This window comes from Suricata suricatta, chromosome 1 (genome assembly GCF_006229205.1).
Source record: "Suricata suricatta isolate VVHF042 chromosome 1, meerkat_22Aug2017_6uvM2_HiC, whole genome shotgun sequence".
NCBI classification, from domain to species: domain Eukaryota; kingdom Metazoa; phylum Chordata; class Mammalia; order Carnivora; family Herpestidae; genus Suricata; species Suricata suricatta.
In genome coordinates this window covers 49362030-49385076 of record NC_043700.1, presented here as the reverse complement: position 1 = coordinate 49385076, position 23047 = coordinate 49362030, and the positions used below count along the sequence as shown (strand labels likewise).

General features: G+C 48.5%; 1 protein-coding gene across 1 annotated transcript in view; it reads left to right on the top strand.

The window, feature by feature from the left end:
* The window catches only part of XKR6 (XK related 6), a 43834-nt gene that overhangs the window by 11905 nt on the left and 8882 nt on the right, over nucleotides 1–23047 (top strand). The window contains exon 4 of the mRNA XM_029950468.1: nucleotides 4502–4698. Within this exon, the coding sequence (XP_029806328.1) occupies nucleotides 4502–4698 (197 nt within the window). The remainder of the gene's footprint in view (nucleotides 1–4501; nucleotides 4699–23047) is intronic.

Genomic DNA, 23047 nt, shown 5'->3' with positions numbered 1-23047 from the left:
TGGCATACAAGTGCCACACAGACATTAGGTATTATTATTTATAAAGGCTCACTCCAGGCTCTCTGAAGCCACTCAGTTAAAAAAGGATAAAGTTGTGAAAACGTTGGGGGAAGCTTGGTCTGCCCTCTGAGGAGGTGAATAGCACAGGCCCTGCCTAGGGAGCGACTTGTCCAAGGCCGTGCAGCTCCTGCGGACTCTAGAACAAGTCCAGCTCTATGATAACATGCCACTTCCCTGCTTTTGGACCCAAGCATTTCATGATCCAATGTTCTTAGGAGAGAGATGGCATGACAGGTGCCATCAGATGTGGAAGCAAATCTGGGAAGAGACTTGGATGTCTTCTATCCTAAGCCAATGTCCAGGGGATGGTGAGCTTTCCGAACTTGCCAGGGAAGTTGTTGGGGCGGGGGGGATGAGAGTTTGGAGAAGCAGCAGTCCCTCCTGTGGGGACTCAGCATATCTGGCCCTAGCCTGGGCCTCACCTGCACCGCCTGCACCCCAATATTGCCACGTGGAAAGGTGCAGACCTTAGGAGGTTGCCTGCTGGGGATGAGATCACCTCTTGGAGCAGCGTTCCTCTGTTGCTTGGGGGTCTGGCGCCACCTTGTGGCCACAGGTCAAAGTTGTCTTTGCACAGGAGCTGGAAGCTTAGAAGGAGCTACGTGGACAGCCCCACAGGTCACCTAGACCCACTCTGGATTTTATACATACCTCAGTTGCCTCCTGGGACCCCAGAGACTCAAGGACAGAGGAGAAGGGTGCAGGAACCAAAGGTGGAATAGGTATAAGGCACTTGCTTGGGAAATCCTGAACTGGATTCTGTGATGCAGCTCCCATTACAGGGGGTGTGGTTGTATGAGCTGGTGTCTCAGGAGGCATGATTTCCAGATTTGGGTTTGGACTTCATCCTGGTGCACTCTGGACTGCCAGCATCTGTTTGCTCATCAGCATGGTGGGAGAGGCTCTGGCTTAGCTCCCTCCCACCCTCGTTTCTTCCCATCCCTTGCGATGCTCTCACAGAAGAAATTCAAGACTGGTTTCTCTGGCAGACACTCTAGCTGAGTCAGCATGTTCTGGGCTCATTGCTTTCCATTTGCATGGGCATGATGGCCAGAGGGGCCTGTGGCTTGGGGAAAATGGAGCTGGGGGGACACATCAAGTGTTCCTTTTGCCATAGCAGGGTAGGACCTAGGTGAATCTGAGTGCTGATGTTTCCCTGGCCTGGGGCCTGGACGAGTAGGCTCGGCTCCGCCACATAATCATTTCTCCACCTTGGGAGGCTGAGAGAAGCAGAGTCCGTGGTCTGAGTGTACCCCTGAGGGAGTATAAATTTGTGATATGGTTCCTGGGGGAGTCTGTGGCCTGTGGCATTGTGTGTTACGGCTGGCACGTGTGGGTAGAGCTCAGGCCACATCTGACCTGTGAGACCCAAGGCACCAAGGCTTCCCTGGAAACATGGCTGTTCTGGGTGCTATGTGGAGCTTCTGGACTCACAGCCCTAACCTCAGTCGGTGCACCTTTGTCCTCCACTGCTCTGCCTTCCCAGGCCACCTTCAGATATGACCAATTTGACTCTTCCCTCCACCCTTGATGCTCCTCAACCCCTCCCAGACTACTCGTGACCATATGTCCTTTCAGCAAGCCCTCCTCTGCCCAAATTCCTCTTTACCACGGCTTTTTCCAGTTGGTCCTCTCCTTCAGGCCCAAAATTGTGATACGGCTTTCCTCTCCTTTCTCTCTTTCTCTGTGAGTTCCCTCACACTTCTCTTTCTTTCTCTCTTTCTGTATTTCTTCTCTGGTGTGTATGTGTTTCTCTGTGTCTCTCCGTTTTGCTCTGTGTCTCTTCACCTCTGTATCTCTCGCTCTATGTCTCCCTGTCTCACTCTCTGTCTCTTCGTCTCTCTTTCAGTGACCCTGTAGCTTTACAACAATGTCCTTGCCCTTTTCTAAGCCTTCTGCCTCGTCCCTTGATTTTGGGCAAATGACTCGTGGGCCATACCACAGATAGTAAGTGCCAGACCCTGTAACAGAACCAGAATTTGATGCTTCATTTCACTTGAGATCCCCAGTTTTCCCCTGAGTTAAATGACAGTAATCAGACCTGCCCCACAAGGCACCGCAGGGACTCCAGCAGATGGCCAGCCTGGTGCACCTGTCCTTCCCACACCAGCCCCACCCAGAGCATTCCTGCCCTTGGTCTTCACCCACAGGCTCCCCTGCGTTAGTCTTCAGCAGGATTGGTGCTCCGCTCACTGTGGGTAGTGCATCTGGAAGGAACTCTAGCTTCCCAGGGTGGGTCTCTTCAGAAATACGGTCACCCAAAGGCTCTTAGGAATCTAGAGAGACAGACCCAATATTACTCATCTGGTGCTCCTTGTCAGCAGGGTGTTTGTTGAAGGTCACAGCAATGGTTCAGTGGGGCTGCTTGGTGTCCCAATACACAGTCTAGGGGACCCTGGAACATTTGTTCATTGAGGGATCCAGTCCATGGTTAATGCTCAGGAGGGAGACCCACCATTTTAGAATTAAAGAGGAGCATCACTTTACAGTTTTAAACCATTTTATAAATGCATGCTTTTGCATCTTTGCTTCTAAAATATGCTCTCTGTAACATCGATATAAGGTCTTGGGCAATGCCCCACTCCTCCCATTGCTTCAGGGAAATACAGAGCCCCTCTTAGTGACTGGCTTTATGAAGCTCTTCATGAATTTGCTGCGAATGTGGGCACGGATTGCCTTCAGAGTACAATGACAGTGTTGTACCACCAGGACCCCTCAGCCTTGCAGGACAGGAGTCTTCCTTCTGCATCTATAGGCACGGGGGTGATGGCGTGAACAATACACAAGCTCTCGTGCCCCAGGAGAGACAGAAGAGACACAAGAAAGCAGTAGGAGAGAGTGGGAGGTGGGGCAGGAGGGGCAGGGGGGTCTTGTGAGCATGCATTTGGATCTTATTCTAAGCATGATGGGAAGCCGTGGGGGGAGGGTTGGAAGAAGTGTGGGGATGACATGATTGCATTTATGATTTTCAAAAAGCACCTTGGCTGCCGTGTGAAGAGAGGATTGTTCTGGGGCACAAGTAGTCCCCAGGAGACTGGCTAGTGGGCTTCTGCTTTGATTCAGGCGAAAGGGGGTGATGGCAGAGACCAGGCTGGGGGTGGTGATGGGGACAGAGAGAAGGGACCACCTGGGAGCCCCCAGTAGGCCCCTGACAGTGCTTGAAGACAATGGGGACTATGCAGTGTGTCAGCCATGCTCTCTTGACCCCTCTGATTCAGGCTAGTGTTTTACAGGGCACCGTGATATCCATTTCTAGGGGACAGTCAAGGTCACACATGTGCCTCTGTCCTGTTGGCCATGGTCCCTGGTTTATGGCTCATGTTCTTGATCCTAACTGGGCCCACAAAACCGTGCTTTCTGACCCCTGCTCTCGCCCTGGCCCTGCTGGCCTCTCTGGTCCAGGTTCAGCCTCAGAGACTGCTGGCTGACTTACATGTATCTTTAATCCTCTCCTTGACTGTGGTTTAGAGATAGCTTCCTGAAGTTCAGGTATAAGTGAGGCCCAGGGGGTGCAGGATGCATGTCCACCACACATCTTATCTCCTTGATCCCTCCACTGGCCCTGTGATGCTGTGATTCTTTTCCCCATGTTAGAGAAAGGTAACAAGGACACAAAGTTGGAGTAATGAGTTCCAGCTCTCACAATTAACAAATGACAGAGTCTCCATTTGAATCCAGAGCCCATGCCCTCCCCCTACACCCACTTTCTTTGCTGATGGAGCAGGGTCAGTACATCAGAGCAACTGTGTCCTATGTCACCTGTGGACAAAGGCTCTATTGCAGCCTCTGTGGCTCCCTAGTGTAGAGCTTAATCTTTGGGGTCTGGCAGTCTGGGGCCAGCTCCTATTTGGTCTACCATCCAGCTATGGAGCCTGTACCAGTGTGGTGCAGCGGCTCCCTTGTGTCTTACATGGGAATTACACCTGCCTGTCACCTGGCACCCTGCGGCCAGCCAGCCAGTAGTACTTAATAGGAGCCTCACAAATGCTAACTCCCTTCCCTTCCTCCTCCAGAAAGGGGACAGGACTGTGCAGTAGAGGAGACTATCTGCTGGAATGTTCCCCCTGGGGTCCTGAACATCAGAAAGGTCATGTGTCTTCTGAGCTCACCTGTGATGTTTCACTGGCTGGCCTGGGAGATCATCTGGTTCAGCTCTTTCATTTCTCTCTTTTTTTTTAGATGAACAAGCCAAGACCAGGAAGGGGAGAACTTGCTTACGACCCCTTCCCTGGCCTGCCCCCCTCCACCCCCAATTCCTTCACCCCAAAGCCTTAGCACCTTGTCTGTGGGCTGGAAAAAACCCTGGTCCGAGCCCTTGGAAAACTTCAGAGCAATGGAGGGGACAACGGCACAGGCAGGCCTTGGTTCTGGGGAGTGGCATGATCCTTCCGCATTCCCTGCCCCCACCCACACACTCTGTTCTGTCCTGTTCTCTCTGCAGGTACATCCGCACCATGTACCTGGGGATTCAGAGCCAGCGGCAGAAGGAACACCAGCGACGCTTCTACTGGGCTATGATGTATGAATATGCAGACGTCAACATGTTGCGCCTCCTTGAGACCTTCCTGGAGAGCGCCCCCCAACTGGTGCTACAGCTCTGCATAATGATCCAGAAGAACAGCGCCGAGACTCTGCCCTGTGAGTGTCCCGCACCCATTCGCCACCAGAGTCCGGGAACGACCTGGGCTGGGACAGGGCCCCACCCTCCATCTGGGGGCCACCTGGTGACTGCAGCCTGCACACTTAGTGCCCGGCACATCCTGTGGGCATTGCCCATCCTGACCCCTGAGTCCCCACGATGCCCAGGCCCCCATGTGATGCTGACCCAGTCCACACCAAGAGCATGCGACTGGCACAGATGTTCTTCATATACCCAAGTGCCAGCTGCTGTGCCTGGTCACGACCGCTACGTCCCCATGAACAGAGCAGAGCCAGGAGCCCAAGTGTCCCTGGGAGCAGCAGAACAGAGGGCTCTGGGTCTCCCCATCTGAAGGGAGTGGCCCTTTTTATTTGGTGCTGGCCGGAGCCGAAGGGTTTGCACATACCTGTGCAGGATGGGAGAGTCGCCCTGGGGATGGCATGTGACAGAAGACTAAATAGGCAACACCAGCAGTTTAAGACATTTTTAAGCCATGGTGCTGTTGCTTCACATCAAAGTTTATGTCGCAGCCACATTTTAAAACATGCTAGAATAGCTCTGCTCTAGTTATATGGGGATGGGGTACCCAGAGCCAGGCGTACCCCATCCACTGACCCCATCCCCCTTTTGCCTGCTGTGGCCCCAGGTGGCCTCCAAGGAGCCCCAGAAGCCCCCAGAGCCCAGTGGGAAGCACTGGTCCCTACCACAGCGGGGAGTCTCTAGGCACCTCCTGGTTGCCTGAGGAGCCCTTTTGAGGTTAGACTTTGTGGCCAAGGCAGAGTCTCACACCAGGTCGCCGATGGTCAGACAGACGACAAGCAGCATGGTTGTGTCTCAGAGCATGTTTCAGGGGGACTGGAGCTCCAGCAGGTCTGGGATGAGGAGGGGCTGAAGGACGCATCCTGTGGGGGACGCTGGGAAGGTCTAGTTTGAGGAAGACTTGAGATGCATGAATCCCAGCGTTCGAAGGGATGTCATGGGGATGAATGGCTGTCCCAAAAAGATGAAGGGAGCTATAGGGAGAGTGTTATTGATGCACCATGTGGCAGATATTTCAAACAGCAGGAGCCATTGGAAAGAATGTCTCAGCAGGTAATGAGTTTCCTGACACTAGGAATATTCAAGCAGAAATGTTGCTGAGGAGACTCAGACCAGAGGTTCCTGACTTCAGAGGGTGTGAAGGACAACTGAGGAAGAAGACTCTGCTCTCCATGCCCCACCTCTCCCTGGCCAGTAGGTTGTTACCTCCAGGTCCCATAGCTCCTTTAGGTGCTACAATGCACCCACAGTGCCACCATGTTCATGAACATCTGCAAGGCACTCTCCAGTGGAAACCTCACCCTCTCCAGCCTTGCACCTTGTGGTCTGTCAAGAGCAGCCAAGCTCTGGCCTTCATGAAACAGATTTCCCTCCTGACTTTTTCCAGATTGGCAAGCCCTTTGCAATGTCCATTCCCCTGGTAATTTATGCAGAAAAGGAGTTTAATCTTCCAAGGCCAGTCAGAGAACATTGAGCTGTTCAGGCTTGTGAACTCATTCCTGACATTTAGAGCCCAACCACCTACTTCTGAGCCCAACTGCACTACCAACAGATGCCCCCAACCCTATAGGAGCTTGACTCCCTGGCGAAGCCCCCTGCCCACCCCCAAGCAGCACAGCTCCAGCTGGAGGTGCCCCCAAGGGAAAGAGGCTTCAGAGAAGATCCCTCTGTCCCAGAGAGCACTGGCTGCAGTCCTGAGAACCCCTCACGGAAGCAAGGAGAGGGAGGGATGTGGGAAACTTTGGGGGGCAGTGCCCACTCTTAGGAGGCACCACCCTGGAGAAGAGTGGGAAGGAGCTAAATAGACGTCTAGCTCCACTAGGGCATCTGGACACTGAGCAGGAAGCCACGGTGAGGAAGGCAGCGCTGACAGTCCGTCTGGCCTGTCCCTTCTCTTTTGGATAGACTCCCATTCACATGCACACACACTGCCACTGGCATTGGAAAAACTAGGAAACATGGAGACCTTGTCTTCAGGGTGCTCGCAGAGCCAAGCCATCTGCTTGGGCAATGATCTGGTGTGACTGCCCATGCCAAGGCCCCAGGAGCCCCTGCTTCTCTGGACCTTGGAGAAAAGTGTGCATCATTCAGAGAGTGTCATTTGTTTCAGGACCAAGAGAACCACTCAAGGGATGATTCTGGAAGAACACATGTCACAGGGTTTGATATGCACAGCCTTGCTCTGCAAGCTTTGAGGAAGCCCTCATGGGACCCTGGTGATGGGCTGAGGTGCTCAGTGATAGGCACAGTGACCCTCCCTGCTCTCTAGAGCCTCCACAGTTATAGCCCTTAAGTTCATTGGCTATAACTTTCCAGATCAGGGCAACATGCTCCAGGGGGTAGATTTGCTGGGGGCTGGGAAAGGCCTCTTTCTCTCCCATCTGAGCCCTCCTTTTTCCAACTGTGTTGCTGTCTGAGACCCCCATCTGAACTGTCCTTTGCTGTTTCAGTTTCAGGTCTTCTCCCAACTGCCCAGAATCACCAGGGCAGCCAAGTCATCCTTCTTGCACCCTTGGCCACATCCAGGCACCCCAGGTAGATGAGATAGGTGGCAGGGTGATGCAAAGGGTGAGCTCTTGAAAGGGCATTCATCCCAGACTGAGATCCTGATCACCACTTACACCCTGCTGTGATTTTGGACCTTACCCTTCACCTTGTCAAGGACTCATTTTCTGTTTGGTATAATGGAGGAGATGACAGTACTACCTAATATTTAGGGAGGATGCAATAGTGTAATGCATGTAGATCACTTCATAAACTGTCAAGCTCTAAGGGCACCCAAGGGAGTGTGTTTATCACCTCCAGAGCCTGGTGGTGACTGGCCTGGGTAAGATCCTAGGGAGATCCCCACCCCCACTCGTTTTGGGGCATCCCTGTCCCAGCCTCCTTGCTGAGACTGTCTTTTCTATGATCATTGCTCATACTGTAAACAGAGAGAAGCTGAATGTGAAATCCCTGGAGAAGAAACTCAAGGGGCAACAGATGTTGCTCCCTAAGGGTCCTCTTGACACGGCCAAGTTCGTGAAGGCCAAGGGGCTGCTCGGGTGTGCTGCCGTGAGCAGGCACCCTGGGAGAGGAGCTGGAGTGGTGAAGATCAGGCTGCTGTGGGGCTTTTGCCCGAGGGAAGCTCCCCCTGTCTCTTTCTCCCACACACCCCTCTTTTAGAGCCAGAAGCTCCCTCAAAGGTCATGCAAAAATTCCCCCACATGTGCTTGGTGTGTGGAATAGATGTTTCTTCAAAGAAATTTTCATGGTTAAATACATGTGGGAACTGCTGGGCTCAGTGGCAGTCTTTGCTGTTGGAATGTGATTTCCCAAGACAAGCCTGGGGTCTCCAGCATTAGCTGGACTGATGGGAAGGAAGGAAACCTGCCCTCACTGAGCACAGACTGCAGAGCAGAGGGCGTGGCATTTCCCTCTTACTAACTTGTAGAACGTCTTCTCATCACTGGGCAATTTTGTTTGGAAACAGGTACCTTCCTTCTCTTTTCCCATAAAAAGCTGTATGAAATGTACACACATTAAAGAAAACCAGTTTAAATATTAGAAATGTGAGGAGGGGAAAGAAAGTCTGCATCCCTGGAAGAGACATGGTGACATGGAATCTTCCAGCCATGTGACTGCTTGGAGCATGGCAGCATAGAAAGATGTGGGTGACTCCCATCTTGATATTTGGTAGCTGTTTGACCTTTGGAAAGTTACTGAGCCTTTCTGTTCCTCAGCTTTCCTGTTTCTGAAATGGGGATAATATTAGTAGCACAAAGAGTTGTTATGAGCATTTGATGACATGCCAAATCATGCCAGGTACAACATCTGGCCATTTTGTTGGTGGTGGGAGAGCTTTTATTGTAGATACACTTTCTGAATTGAACTACAAGCTGTACAAGGGGGTCTATGGCTATTTGGCCTTGCTTTGGTGGCCTTTGATGACATACCAGTCCACTTATACTCTTAATACTAGTAAATGGTTAGGAAGATCACTGCCAGTTCCACTTCATTTTTTTAATGTTTGTTTTATTTTATTTTGAGAGAGAGAGAGAAAGAGAAAGCAGGGAGGAGGGAAGGGCAGAGAGAGAGAGAAAGAGAATCCCAAGCAGGCTTTACATTATCCACGCGGAGCCTGGTACGGGGCTTGAACTCCCGAACCGTGAGATCATGACCTGAGCTGAAACCAAGAGTTGAATGCTTAACCAACCGAGCCACCCAGGGACACCACCACTATCACTTTAATACATGAGTTTTCCATTGATCTTGCCAAATGCCAACCTTTCTCAACCTTTCCCATCTCTCCTCCTTGTGGTCCTCACTTATCGCTGGGCTAACCCTGTGGTATTCAGCCTACAAGATGCACTGTATCCAATTTCCCCATGAGATCAGATTCAAGTGAAAATATGGTAATAAAAAACAGTCATAAAAATATGCTAGAGTCACTTAAGCATCTCAGCAGGGTCTTCCTTAAATCTGATGTCTTCAAAGTTTGAATAAAGATATGAAGAAAGATTACTCTGACATGTCATTTACACTGGTGGTGATGCTGGTAGTGTCTGCTGAAACCTTTGTCAGTATTGTAGGTAGTGACAGGGTTGGAAAGTAGTTGGCAGGACAAGAAAAGTGAGACAGAGTGTCAATACCACCATCTACCATTTACTGACTGTATGGCCTGGGGCCAATTCATTTCCTACCTGGGCTTCTTGATCTGTAAAGTGTGAATAGTAACTACCTTTGGGGTTGATGTAAAGGTCTAATGAGCTGCACATACACTTCTACGGCACCTTGCTTGTCATGTGATGGGTACTTGATACCATCTACCATTCAACAACTGCCATACTACGTGCTCAGGGGCAACAGAGAACAAAACAGACGTGGTCCCTCTTCATGAATCTTCCATTTTTCTGAGCAGACAGAACATAAACAATGAGACCGATGACACATGTTTAGTGCTTTGAAGTAAACAAATCTAGTGCCGAGACCACAGATAAGGTGATGAGGGGTAGAGAGAACTTACTTTGGGCAGAAGTGTCAGGAAAAGCCTCTCCAGGGGGCTGACATTCAGGCTGAGGACAAACAAAGAGAAGGAGCCCACTATAGGAAGAACAGAAACAGCCTTCCAGACAGTGGGAAGAACATATGCAAAGGCCCTGAAGTAGGAAAAGCCTAGTTTGTTCCAAAAAGTGAAGGACCCAGCATAGCTGAGGTTGGTGGTAGGGGGAGGAAAGTGATGTTAGGGGATGATGGAGAAGAAGTCAGGGACCTGATCAGGCAGGGTCTGCAGGGCCCCACAAGGAGCTTGGGTTGATACCAAGTATGCTGGGCAGAGTTACATAGGAAAGCTCTAGGACTGGACCTGCATTTAAATAAGATCCCCTCTGCTGCTGTTTAGGGTGGAGAGCAAGGGCTGAGCTAAGAGATCCAGAGATGAAATTATGGGGTTGAGAGCATTTAGGAAATGATACCAAGTGCATGAATTTGAGGGCTGTTCTGGAGATCGAACCAATAAGACTGAGTAGGACTGGTGTAGGCAGTGATAGATGGGAGAGATGGTGGTTTCTCACTGGATAGGTAAAGATGGAAGAGACCTTATCAGGAAACAGTTTTTGGGAGACTGAATCAAGAATTCGTAGCTCTATCACTTTTCCTTACTTCTGGGCTTTTCTGATCCTTCCACGTGAACATTGCAGGGGGTGGGCCCCTTGGACCCACATAGCACCTGAGTCTGTCTTTCTTGGTTAAGCCTACACTGTGGAGTTATCCTATAAGTAGGATTCTGCTAGCACTTTTTCCTGGCATCACGCCATCACCCCTTGTCAGGTACCTACCACAGGCCAGGCGCTGAGTTGGGAACAAGCTTGCAAAGACATCTGCCCTTCGGGAGTTTATGGTCTAGTGCAGCACATTTTAAAGTCTGTGCTAGGTGCATATATAGCTGTTTCTGGGAGCATGAGAGAGTAGGTAACATTTGATCTGGATCTTGATAGATGAACAAGAGCTTGCCTGAAAGAGAACTGCAGGGGCTCCTATGGACTGGGGAACCGTAGGCACCAAGAAATGGACACCTGGGGGAGCAAAGAGTAGACCTGGAATGAGTGGTCCTGGGCACCTAGAGCATAAAGTATATTGCAGCAAGTGTGGGACCGGCTGTGGGGGTGATGAGGATGATGCTGGCAATGCTGGTTAAGACTTTTGGGGAGCTCCACAGTGTGCCAGAGACTAGTTTAAGAGGTTTACATAGATTAATCCATTGAGGTCCCATGGCAACCCAATGGGTGGATACTTTTGATTGCTCCCATTTTATAAGTGGTGAAACTAAGGTCCAGAGACTTTAAGTAACAGCATGAGACAGCCGCAAGCCTTGTAAGCAACAGAGCTGGATCCTTACCTAGGTAGTTGGGCTCCAATGCCTTAGCAAGTCCTTAGCAAGACTGCTGTGTCTGAGTCTTGAAGAGACAGACTTTCGCGGGTTCTTGGGGAAGGCGTTACTGATGCAGGGGGGGAGCAGAGGTTGAGATGCACTGTGGACCCATCAGCTCTGGCGTGTACATGTGTGTACATGTGCGATTATGTATCTTAGATGCAATTATTCTGACAAGAGTAGAAGATGATACTTCTGCTTCTTGCCCCTGAAGTCTCTGCTCAGGGATCAGCTTTTGAAAATGTTCTTAATCATCCAGAGCATTTTGTGTACACCTTCTCTACTAGGCATGCAGAGTGAAGACTTGCTGTCTTACTATGGAGCTAAGCTTTGCCTGACCAAGGGGTGAGGGAATAGGTCCAAGACCCAAGACTGTCACAGCTCCCAAGACACCTCTTGGCGAGAAAGACACACAGCCCTTTAACTGGCTTTTTTTTTTTTTTTTTGAGGTTAGTTCCTATTCTAACCCTGGAGATCAAGAGAGCTAGGTCAGACACAAGTGGGTGGCCTACCCAATTAGAGAGAGAAATTTACTATTAAAATCCAGTGGCCCCTATGTCTGTATGGTGCATGTTCCTCCTGTCTTCTTAAGCCCATTTGCAAATCCTTAGAGAAAACAAACAGCAGGCACCCCCAAATACCCTCTGAGCCATGTGTGTCCCCCTCAACTCTCGAATTCAACTAGGGGGCAAGACTGGAAGTCCCTGGATGGGACCAGAGGCTCAAGACAGCCACAAGGGCTTCAATTGGGAGGCCACCTCTGACCACAGAACAGAGCCAGTTGGCACAGTGCAGACCAGTCCTGCTCAAAGGGCATGCACAGGGGGTGCGCTTCTCCCGAAGGCAACAGCTCCTCCCAGAGAGGATCAAAGCAGAGTTGACTTGTTCTCACAGGTGACACTGCACAGTGCAAAACTTTGCAGGGGCTCTAAGACTCCTGTGAGTGGAGGTCAGGCAGATGCTGGCCGAAGGTACTTATAAAGGCACGTCTGGTGTGAAAAAACTTGAATCTCATGACTTCAGTTTCCACAGGTATTTAGAGCAATGGAATCTTTAGAACTGAAGAGGTTGACTAGGCCATCTAACCCACTGTCCTTGTTTAACATACGGAAAGCCAAAGAACAGAGAGGTAAGTAAGCTGCCCGAGGTCACACAGCAAGGAAGGCTCCCAGGAAAATCTCTTCTTGCTGCACTGGGCTTGCAGTTGAGATGGTAGCATGGCATCTACAGGATATAGTTCAAATACCATGCCTCCTCCCCAAATACCTACCCTCCCCCCACACCTAACCATCAATAACCACGGGATCCAGGGCCAGAGTTATATAAAAACAAACATCTTTCCTAAGACAAGGAAGTATGAGAAGATATATATTAAACTCTGTCTTTAGACACTGGTTTTCTTTTAAACAAATGCTGAGTTCTGAGATCCAATTAGGGCCTTTTCTCTTTGTCTCTTTGTGTTAACCTCCATAATAGTCTTCTTTCTTAACTTCCCTGCTGGCTCCTCTTACATCAAAGCCCTTCTAGTGACTTGTACTTGAGTTTCTCATTTACTTCTTTTTCTAGCAAGAGCCCTGACTGCTCCCAAAGATTCACAAAGGCAAGTGTTCATTCCTGTTTCTCTGCTCCTTTTGAGCTAAACTGTCTGTGTCTTTGTCTGCAGCTGCTAGTTCCCCAAATACTTCCTCTTTTCCTGAGTGAGGATGAAATGCATCCCAGAAGACACTTCTCCAGCGTCCATCTCTCTGGCCAACTTTCCCTTCCATGTGAGGGAGCACACTACCTGGTTTGGGCTCTCAGGTGAGGGGAAAGCCCAGGGGCTGCTTCTTAGCTGTCTGATGGCTTAAACAGCCCGCCCTCCTCCCACAATGGAAAACTTCCATGTCCCTCTTCTTGGTAGATTTCTTTTTACTTACTTGAAAAACTGCATTCTGGTCTCGTTCCAGTCCTGTACATATGGACATTAGCTGTCACTCTCTATGTCTGAGACACAAAAGTTAATTCTTTGATCATTTAGGATTCTGGTTACAATTAGGTGATCCTGCCACCCAAAAAGTGATGGTAATATGGTTGTGTGGCCCGAAGGTGATGGATCTACACCAGAGCTATGAATTTCCCACTCTGTTTTCTCATTACTAAGAAGTAAAACTGGCTGTTAAAACAACCAGCCCACTGCATCAAAGAAGTTGGATAATGAATCACCTTGCCCAGAGTCATAGGGACCTTCAGGGCCCCTCATCCCTTACCAAAGGATAGAGTCTTTCGCCCTAGCTCATTCCTGTGCTGAGCTGGAGTCCAGGGTTTCAGACCAAGTTGGTACAGAGGTCTTCCAGCTTTTGATGGCAATTTCCAGGCCTCTGATTACATGTCTGTGTCTTAGCCGGGAGCAGATAAAGAAAGGAAAGGATGCACAATATCCCCTGTTGACTCCTGTCTCCTGGCTGTCTTGTATCTTCACCTATAACTAAAACGAAGAGAGGCACACAAGTGTGACTGCGCTCTCTGGCCAGAATGCAAGCATGGCCTCTCCCAGGTCCCCGACGATGGCCTCTCTCCAGCTGTTTCCTATGCTCCTTTTGAGGAGATGCCCTCCTTCTCTCCTATGCAATGTCTCCTTGGTGTCTGCACACAGGGTTCCCTGACCAGCCAACTCCAGAGCTCGGTCCTGCATCAGCAACCAGTGGCTCCTCATTAAACAGCACATTAAAACCTTACACTTTCAAACAGAATTTGAAAGCATTTTAGGCAGAGACCTAAACCCTTTCAGTGCACAATCCACCTTGAATCAGACTATTCTGAGGCCCTGGCTGAGATTGCCCCTAACAGCCAGCAAGAGAAAAAGAGAGGCAGAGTTCTCTCTCTCTCTCCCTCTCTCTCTCTCTCTCTCTCTCTCTCTCTCTCTCTCTCTCTCTCTCAATTGTAGTACAAACACTATGTGTGAAATCCGCCTCTTAAATTCAAATTTTTAAGAGCAAAAGAATTTTAGTACATACATACAAAAGAGACTTCTTAGAGCAGCAGAAAAATACATGAGAAAGGCAAACTAAATTGACTTTGTTAGTTACCCCAAATGAAATAGCAAGTGGCCACCTGGAAATGTTTGTGTGTCAAATGCTCAAATGGGAAGGGACTCCAGGAAGGCTTCCTGAGCACCCACAGGCTGACCAGTACAACCTCACAGGGGAAGGCTCTAAGGGATGCAGATTCAGAAGCCTGAGCGGTAACTATAATTGGGCCATTTATTCACTTAATAACTACAAGCACCTACAATGTGCCAAGCATGGTTTTAGGAGCTAGGGACCCATACAGCCATAAACAAAACAGATAGAAAGTCCTGCCCTCACAAAGCTTACATTTCTTGTAAGGAGAGGCAAACAATTAAAAAGCAAGTGTTTTATTTTCAATATTAGAAAATGATTGGCATTAAGGGAGACAATGTTGCAGAGATGGGAGGGGGCGGAGCCGTGGGCAGTTTTTAGTGAGGCGGCTGCGGAAGTTTCCCTGGGTAAGGTGAGCCCTGAGCAAAGATGTGAGGACAGGAGGGAGCCAGCCCCATAGGTTTTGGAAGGAAGTGTGCCAGAAAGAGGGAGCAGCCAAGGGCAAAGGGCTTGAGCTAAGAGAGTGCCTCCAATGGTCGGCTGAGTGGGTGTCTCAGCTGCTTCTGTAACTCACCCTTGCCCAGAAGGCCTGTCTGCAGAACTACTCCTTATTCTTTTTTAGAAAATGTTTAAATAGGGCGCCTGGGTAGCTCATTCAGTTAAGCGTCCAACTCTTGATCTTGGCTCGGGCTTGATCTCACAGTTTGAGTTCAAATCCATGTCAGGCTCTGTGCTAACAGTGCGGAGCCAGCTTTGGGATTCTCTCTCTCCCTCTCTCTCTGCCCTTCCTGTGTGCACTCTCTCTCTCTCTCTCTCTCTCAAATAAATAAACTAAAAAAAGGAAAAAAATTTAGATAGCTTTATTGAGATACAGTTTATATACCACACAGTTCACCCACCTGAAGTGTACAAGTCACCGAAGTTAGCATGTTCACAGAGTTGTTAACATCACTCCAATTCATCTGAGAACGTGTCCATTTCCTCACAAAGACACTCCACCCCTCTTAGAACTGCCTCCCTGTAAGGCCTTCCCCCGGCTTCCCTGCATAGGGAAAAGGCTCACCCTACATGGTGAGTCTGCTGTGTGAGGACGCCTGCAACCTCATCTTCTCTGGGCCTGGCTCACACTACTCTGAGTGAGGGCAGGAGGGGCTCCTGAAGACCTTGTCAGCCCCAGCAGCCCGTGACTGTTAGGAGGGGAAAAGTGAAATTAGGGCAATAGCGATTTTTAATTAGGCTTGACATTCACATTAGAGACCATTGCAAACATTAAGCCTCACGGGAACTTCCAGGTCCAGGAAAAGACCGTAGTTAAGTGATCTTCAAAACATCTTTTCTGGGGCACCTGGGTGGCTCAGACGGTTGAGCATCTGGCTTTGGCTCAGGTCATAATCTCATAGTTCGTGGATTCGAGCCCTCCGTCGGGCTCTGTGCTGACAGCTAACTCAGAGTCTGGAGCCTGCTTCACATTCTGTGTCTCCCTCTCTCTCTGACCCTCCCCTATTCCCACTGTCTCTCTCTGTCTCTTAAAAATAAATAAAGAACATAAAAATTTCAAAAGATCTTTTCTATTCCTTAAGATTTTCAAGGAAAGAAAGCCCATGAGTTTCACAAGCAATGCCTTTCTGTGTCACCATCTATCACCACTGGGGAGGGAGCAGAATGACAGAAACTCTGAGAAGGAAAGCCCCAGGAGTGACCCCCGTAGGCTGTTCTCCTTCCTGCATGGTTGTGGATGAATCACTCACTCTGAGCCTCAACTTTTTCATCTGTAAGATTTGCCCCCAGGGACTCCTTCAAGTCAGGACCCAATTGGAGGTGCGAGGCCGGTCAGGACATCCAGAGGAGTTCTAGGCTGTGGCATTCACTCTAAGGCCAACCGGAAGTAAAGGTGGGTCTAAAGCTGACCAGAGGAGAGCTGAGCCCTCTGTTAGTTCTAGGCCTTCTTGAGCGTTCAGACCCCGTGTATCCCAGGCTGCCAGAGTTGAGGAACCTGCCAGTTGGAAACTCTGCCCATCTGTGACAACATGGGGGCCCTGTCATGTTGTCACCCTTCACCAGTGACAGCTCTGCACATTGAGTCCTGTTCTGCTTGTCTGCGTGGTGGTCTCCTGAGACCCTCACTTGCAGGACAAAGTGCTGCTCCCGTTTTGCAGTGTAGAAAGCTCCCAGTGTGGACCTCATAGGCCTGGCTTCACACGCCTGCTCTGTACATAGGGGCTGTATCCTTTCCAACAAGGCCTTTACTCTTTGAGCCTCAGGGTTCTCATCTGTGTAGCTCCTGCCTCAGAGAGGTTTCATCAGGAGGAAGGGAAATGCATTTGTTCTTGGCATAGTGGAGGTGCTCTGACAATGGCGGCGAGTATTTACTGCTTACCATGGGAGGCACACATGGCTGCCATCCTCAGCAAGGCTCTGATTGTACCATGTCGTTTTACCTGGAAGGCTTTTCTCATCCAGGACTACTGACCATAGAGAATTTGAGCTAAGGGGCCAGGACCACTCCCAAGTCAGCCCCGCACAGGCATACACCAACTTCACCTGCTCAGCAATCCTGCATCCCTCTGCCAAACTGCCCACATGAGCTGTCATGGAACTTAAGAGTATCTGAGAGCCACCAGGTGCCCCTTACTCCTCCTGAGCTTCTGTCACAGCTCCATCCAGTTAATAAAGGCCTGGCATCCTCAGGGCGTCAGTGGCCTCAGGTAAAGGAACCCAAGACCATTTTGGCTGACAGAATTTCTAGGGCTTTGACAACCATATCTTATCCCATGCCATGGGAGATAGGATCCATCCTGACTCTCAGCCTTTTATAAAGATTTTATCAGCTTAGCCTGGGTCCCTCAGTCAGTTAAGCGTCCAACTTTGGCTCAAGTCATAATCTTGCGGTTCATAGGTTTGAACCCCACATTGGGTTCCGTGCTGATAGCTCAGAGCCTGGAGTCTGCTTCAGATTCTGTGTCTCCCTCTTTCTTTGCCCCTCCCCTGCTCACGCTGTCTGTCTCTCTCTCTCAAAAATCAATAAACTTTAAGAAATTAAGAATTAAATAAAACAAAAAGATTTTATTAGCTATTCAATGGCTATGATTTTCCAAGTCCCCTTCTATGCAAAGCCTGCAGCCCCTACACCATCAGGTTTCTGAAGGGTCAGGGGACAGGACGAGAAGGCTGCAGTGAACTTTGCTTTTGCCTTAAGAGGTCTCATCACATCCTATAATATTCCAAACAGGCCAGGAACAGCACTTTTGACATCCCATGGCAAAACTCAAAAACTTGAAGTCCTAGATTTTCTAAACCCAAAACAAAGGAAAACCAAAGCTAGGAAGCTGAGCAGTCTCTAAAGCCATTCCACTTCCATGTTGAGGTTCTCTGCTCCCTCTGACTTGGCTGTTAATTTAATTTAATATCAGTAACATCGAAACTTAATAAGAGCTGGGGCACCTGGGTGGATCAGTCAGTTGAGACTCTTGATTTCAGCTCAGATCATAATCCCAGGTGGTGGGATCTGGCTATGCTGGGCTCTGTTGCTGAGCATGGAGCCTGTTTGGGATTCTCTCTCTCTCTCTCTCTCTCTCTCTCTCTCTCTCTCTCTCTCTCTCTCTCTCCCTCCCTCCCTCCCCCCTTCTCCACTCAAGCACTCTTTCTCAAAAACAACAAACAACAACAACAACAACCAAAACGTAATAAGAGCTAATGCACATGAGACATTTTACAATTTCCAAAGCACTTTCCATTCATCAGGCTGTGTTACCTGAACAGCAGCTCCAGAAAGCAGGTCTTACTGTTATGCCTGCTAAGCCCTGAGGTTCAGCACTGTTGTCATGACTATCATGTAAGCACATCTTTGGCACCACAGAATACACAGTATGTATTCAATATGTGTATATACACTATATGTCTTTTTTCTATGTATAGATATATGGATATATTCATACTATATATAGACATATGAATATATAGTATACATGTATATATATCAAAGATGTGCCTGTATGTTTTATATTCATAACTTATTGAATCCTCCAAATCCACATTTTTCCCATGATTCACAAACAATATGCTAAATCCAGATCTGTTTGTACCAGGGCCCATGTCCTTTCCAGGGCATCTCATGACCTGGGTTAAAATGCACTCGTTCTGGGAGCATCAGGGCATTGAGCCTCATTGGCCATTTGCTCTTCAATGAGAAGGGATTTACTGGAACTTTCCAGTGACAGCAGATGGCCTTCTTCACCATGTGCTCCAGGCCAGCCAGGATCTAGGCATCTGTGAATTCTGTGCTACACTGGCTGAGTGGCTGACATTTGTTCTAGAATCTCTAAAGTTTGTCTCTCTCCAGCTGGCTGTGAAGATAATGTTTTGATAGTGCTGAGAGCATCTTGGTAAGAAGAGACAAGCAAAGCAAAGGGCTGGCTCTAGCTTTCCTCCTGCTGCGTCCTTTAAATATCAACACTTGACCCTGAAGTGCTGCTACCTTGCTGTGGTCCACCATGTTCCCCAAGTGGCTGCAGGCTCATGGCTTGCTGCTCAGAAGAGACTCATCATACAGATATTAGACTGATGCTGTTCTCACGGCTTCTCCCAATGTCACTGTGTCTGCGCCCCATGGACCTCTTCTGGGATAGTCACTTCTCAGGAAGAACTCTCTAAAAAGCTTCAGTCTCCAGCTACTAGAAACACCCAAGTTCACAGTTTGGTTTTTGACTTACTCAAAATAATGAGGAAATAGGAATACCCTATCACAGAGCTTCTCAGCCTCAGTAGTACTGTATCCAGGACCCAACAAGTCTTCACAGTGTGTTGGGGGGCTGTCCTATGCATTGTAGAATTGTTAGCAGCACCCCTGGCCCCTGCCCCCTAAACGCCAGTAGCACTCATACTCAGAGTTGTGACATTGCCACATGTTCCCAGTGACATTGCCACATGTTCCCCTGTTGAGAATGTTTGCTCTGCTGCTAAATGGATGATTATGGGTGTTTGGGGCTGAATGCAGCCCCTGCCTCAACTGGTTGGCTTATGTGGAAGGGCACCAGTTGCTTGCCATTCCCAGGAGTAGCAGGGCCCCAGACATTAAAGCATGTGAATAAAAGGACATGCGTATATAAAGGAATCTCAGGCAAATCCTTTTACTTCTCTGAGCCTTGGTTGCCCCATCGGTTAAATGGGACACCAGTAGACATTTTATGAGATTATTGTCAGTTATTGAAGTAACAAATACAAAGTATGTGGCATAATGCCTAATGCATGGGAAGCATTCAATAAACGTTCGTTTTTTCTCATCTCTCTCTTCTCCCCTCAAGGATTTCTTCCTGAAGGATGAAGGGATAAATATTGGCTCCCAGAAAAATTTTCCTCTCCCACGTTTAGGACTAGAGGTGGGCACTTGTGATGGCTGGTGGGGTCAGAGGCCTCTTTCTTTATGGGTCCACTTAGAAATCAGAGGATAGTATGGACCATTTTATGAGAAAAATACCCACACAGTTTTGCACATAGTTTCAGAAGGACCAGACAACATAGCTGTCCTGCCCTTGGAACATATGGGCAAAGCAGGGAAAGGAGGCACCTGGGTGGCTCAGTAGGTTGAGCATCTGATTTTGTCCCAGGGGGTGATCTCTCAGTTCGTGAGTTCGAGCTCCACATGGGGCTCACTGCTGTCAGCATAGGGCCAGCTTTGTTTTGGATCTTCCATCTCCCTCTCTCTTTGCCCCTCCCTTGCTTGTTCTCTCACTCTCTCTCTCTCTCTCTCTCTCTCTCTCTCTCTCTGAAAAATAAATAAACACAAAAAAGAGGAAATAATAGAGTAATAAGGGAGTCTATCAAGATGGTGGGGGAAATGCTAAGGTAGAAAATAAAGCATGGAAAGTGCGAGGAGACACTGGTGGTATGGGGAGTTGCAGTTTTCAGTGTGATAGTCAAGGATGGCTTCACTGAGAAGCTGATCGTTGAGTCAAGGGCTCCATGAGGCACTTGGATATCTGGGAGAATGGCATTTCAGGCAGAGGAAGAGCAAGTGCGTGTGCCCTGAGTTGGAGGTATGCCAGGCAGAGTGTGAGGAGCTGGTGGGAGGTGACCCCCTAGGGAGGACAAGGAGCTGTCTCATGTAGGGCTTTGCATGAAAGCCTGACGCCATGAAAGGAACTTAGATTTGCACCCACTGGAGAAGGGAATTACTAAAGGGCACAAAAAGGGAACTGACAGGTTACACTTGCAACTCCCAGGCTGTATCATGTAGGGCCCTGAGGGCCTTTAAAAGGACCCACCATGGAGTTAACACCAAATAAGATGGCATGTGTGTCCAGATAGGCTAGCCATGCTGTAATGGAGAATACCCCAACAATTCCGGTAGCTTAAAATGTTGACTTATTTCCTCCTTGTTGCAATATGTCTATCACAGGTCGCAGGTGGGGCAGCCTGTTCTTGGAGCATGTGAGAGCCTGGCCTCCTACCTGGAAGTGACACACATACTTCTGCTCCTGTTTCCCTGGTCAGAACAAGCCACAGTTGGGAACCGGAGCTCAGCAGGACAGGAATGCATATCCTCCCATGGGAAAGGTGCTGAAAATCAGGCACCACTGACATCCTCTCGTGCCTGGAAGGCCACACAGAGGGGCATGCTTTAGCTTTGTCACTTGGCTACCTAATGAATAGATTTCTGGGACAAGGGCAGATACAGGGAAATGAGTTAGGAGGCCATTCCAACATGGAATAGAGATGTCACTGCTTCTGCACACACTGGGACACTCTAGACAAGGCCTTCGAGGGGTGAGTCCTGAGGTTGGCAGGCCTACAAACTTGATTTTGTCAGCACTCACAGAGATGATCAGAGAGCTGCCACACGGTAATCAAATTGATAAGAAATTGGTGTATAAATATGAATGCTCATTCATTAATCTGTGGGTATGGGTGAGGAGACATACCTATCCCAGTGTTTAAGAAAGGAATCTGGGGGTGCCTGAGTGACTCAGTCATTTAGGCGTCTGACTTTAGCTCAGGTCATGATCTCATGGTTTGTGAGTTCGAGCCCCACATCAAGCTTTGTGCTGAAAGCTCAGAGCCTGAAGCCTGCTACAGATTCTGTGTCTCCCTCTCTTTCTGCCCCTGCCCCACTTGTGCTCTGTCTCTGTCTCTCAAAAATAAATAAATGTCAAAAAAAATTTTTTAATTAAATTTTTAAAAAAAGGAAAAAAGGAATCTGATTGGGGCACTTGGGTGGCTCAGTTGATTAAGTGTCCAACTTTGGCTCAGGTCATGATCTCACTGCTCGTGAGTCTGAGCCCTGTGTTGGGCTCTGTGCTCACAGCATGGAGCCTGGAGCTTGCTTCAAATTCTCTGTCTCCCTCTCTCTCTTCCCCTCTTACCTCTCAAAAATAAGTAAATAAACATACATATATAAATACACACACACACATATATATATATACTTTTTTTTTAAATGAGTCTGAGTTTTAGAGTTAGGCAGGCCTGCATTGAAATCCTAGTTCTATGATTTCTTAACTACCTGATACAGAAAATTTCCTTAACCTGTGAGCCTTAGTCTTCCTCATCTTCAAATCAGTACCCTGCTTCAGATCTATTTGTAGGGAAGAATAGTTGAGTTAATATCTGTCACATGCTTAACATAGAGTCTAGGCCAAAGTAGCTGTTCAGTAAAGGGAAGAGATCATTGTTGTTGAAATCTTTATTAGAGACTAGCAGATGATGATCAGCCTGGATACAGGTAATAAAGAGATATTTCCTATAAACCGTGGTAAGATGCTGTTCTACAACAGAGATTATCGCTGTAGTAGCTGAATCTTATTTCAGTCCTCTATGTCCCATCCCTCTGATGTTAAAGAGCTTTTTCTTTAGCCAGGGTATGGTATGGTTTCTCAGATGTCGACTTTCCTGAGACCTTCCAGTCTTCCCTTCCTATGTTTGTATCAGGCCACTTTGATTGCCCTTGGATTTTTTCCACATTAACTCAGCCACAAACATCTGTCAGTCCTGAGGGTTACATCCACAGATGGTGGATGCCATCTTCTTTTTTGACTCTTCCTAAGGGTCAGTCTGGAAATATCAAGGGTGTCTTAGGGTCACCCCATGTGGTAACCTCATGTGGGTGTCACACTGTATCCAAACACAGAAATGTGATGAAAACAAGGGTGCCAATGCCTGCAAATGACTGGAACAGGAAGAAAATGGTCAGATCTTCAATTATTTACCATGAATGTATTTTTAGTGAATTACTTTAAAAAGGAGATTGGTTCCTTTGTTGCTTTCACTTCAAGCCTACTAAGTATAATTCTGACTGATGACCAGTAACGCATCTGGTTTGCCTAGAAGTGTGGTGTTGGAATAAAGAGGACAGCCATGTGGGTCTCATCTAATGTGCAATGAGGCCCACCAAATTCTTCAAGCAGGATACTAGATCCTGCTAAGTGATGTGCTAGTAAATGCTTAACAACCAGCTCTTAGCAGAATTGGGGGAACCCTGGTTTGTAGCAGTTGCCAATTTTTGTGGTGTGAATATTCCCACCATGCCTATTTCAAGCCTTCAACATGACCTCAGCAAGCCCGCAAAATTCCTGCAAATTTAACAATAGGAGGTCATGAGCCAGAATGAGCTGGCGAGCACACTGATCATGCCTGAGGAGCAAGAGAGTCCCAGGTTTCACTGTTAACGCTCTTGCCTCCCACCTGCGTAACTTTGGGTAAGTTATTCAACGTCTTTGGGCCAGACTTATAGGTGACATCTGTGGGGCTTGTTTTCTTCCCCCTGTGGTTGCCTGAATAAGAAAATAACTTTGTACCCGTGCTTCCTTG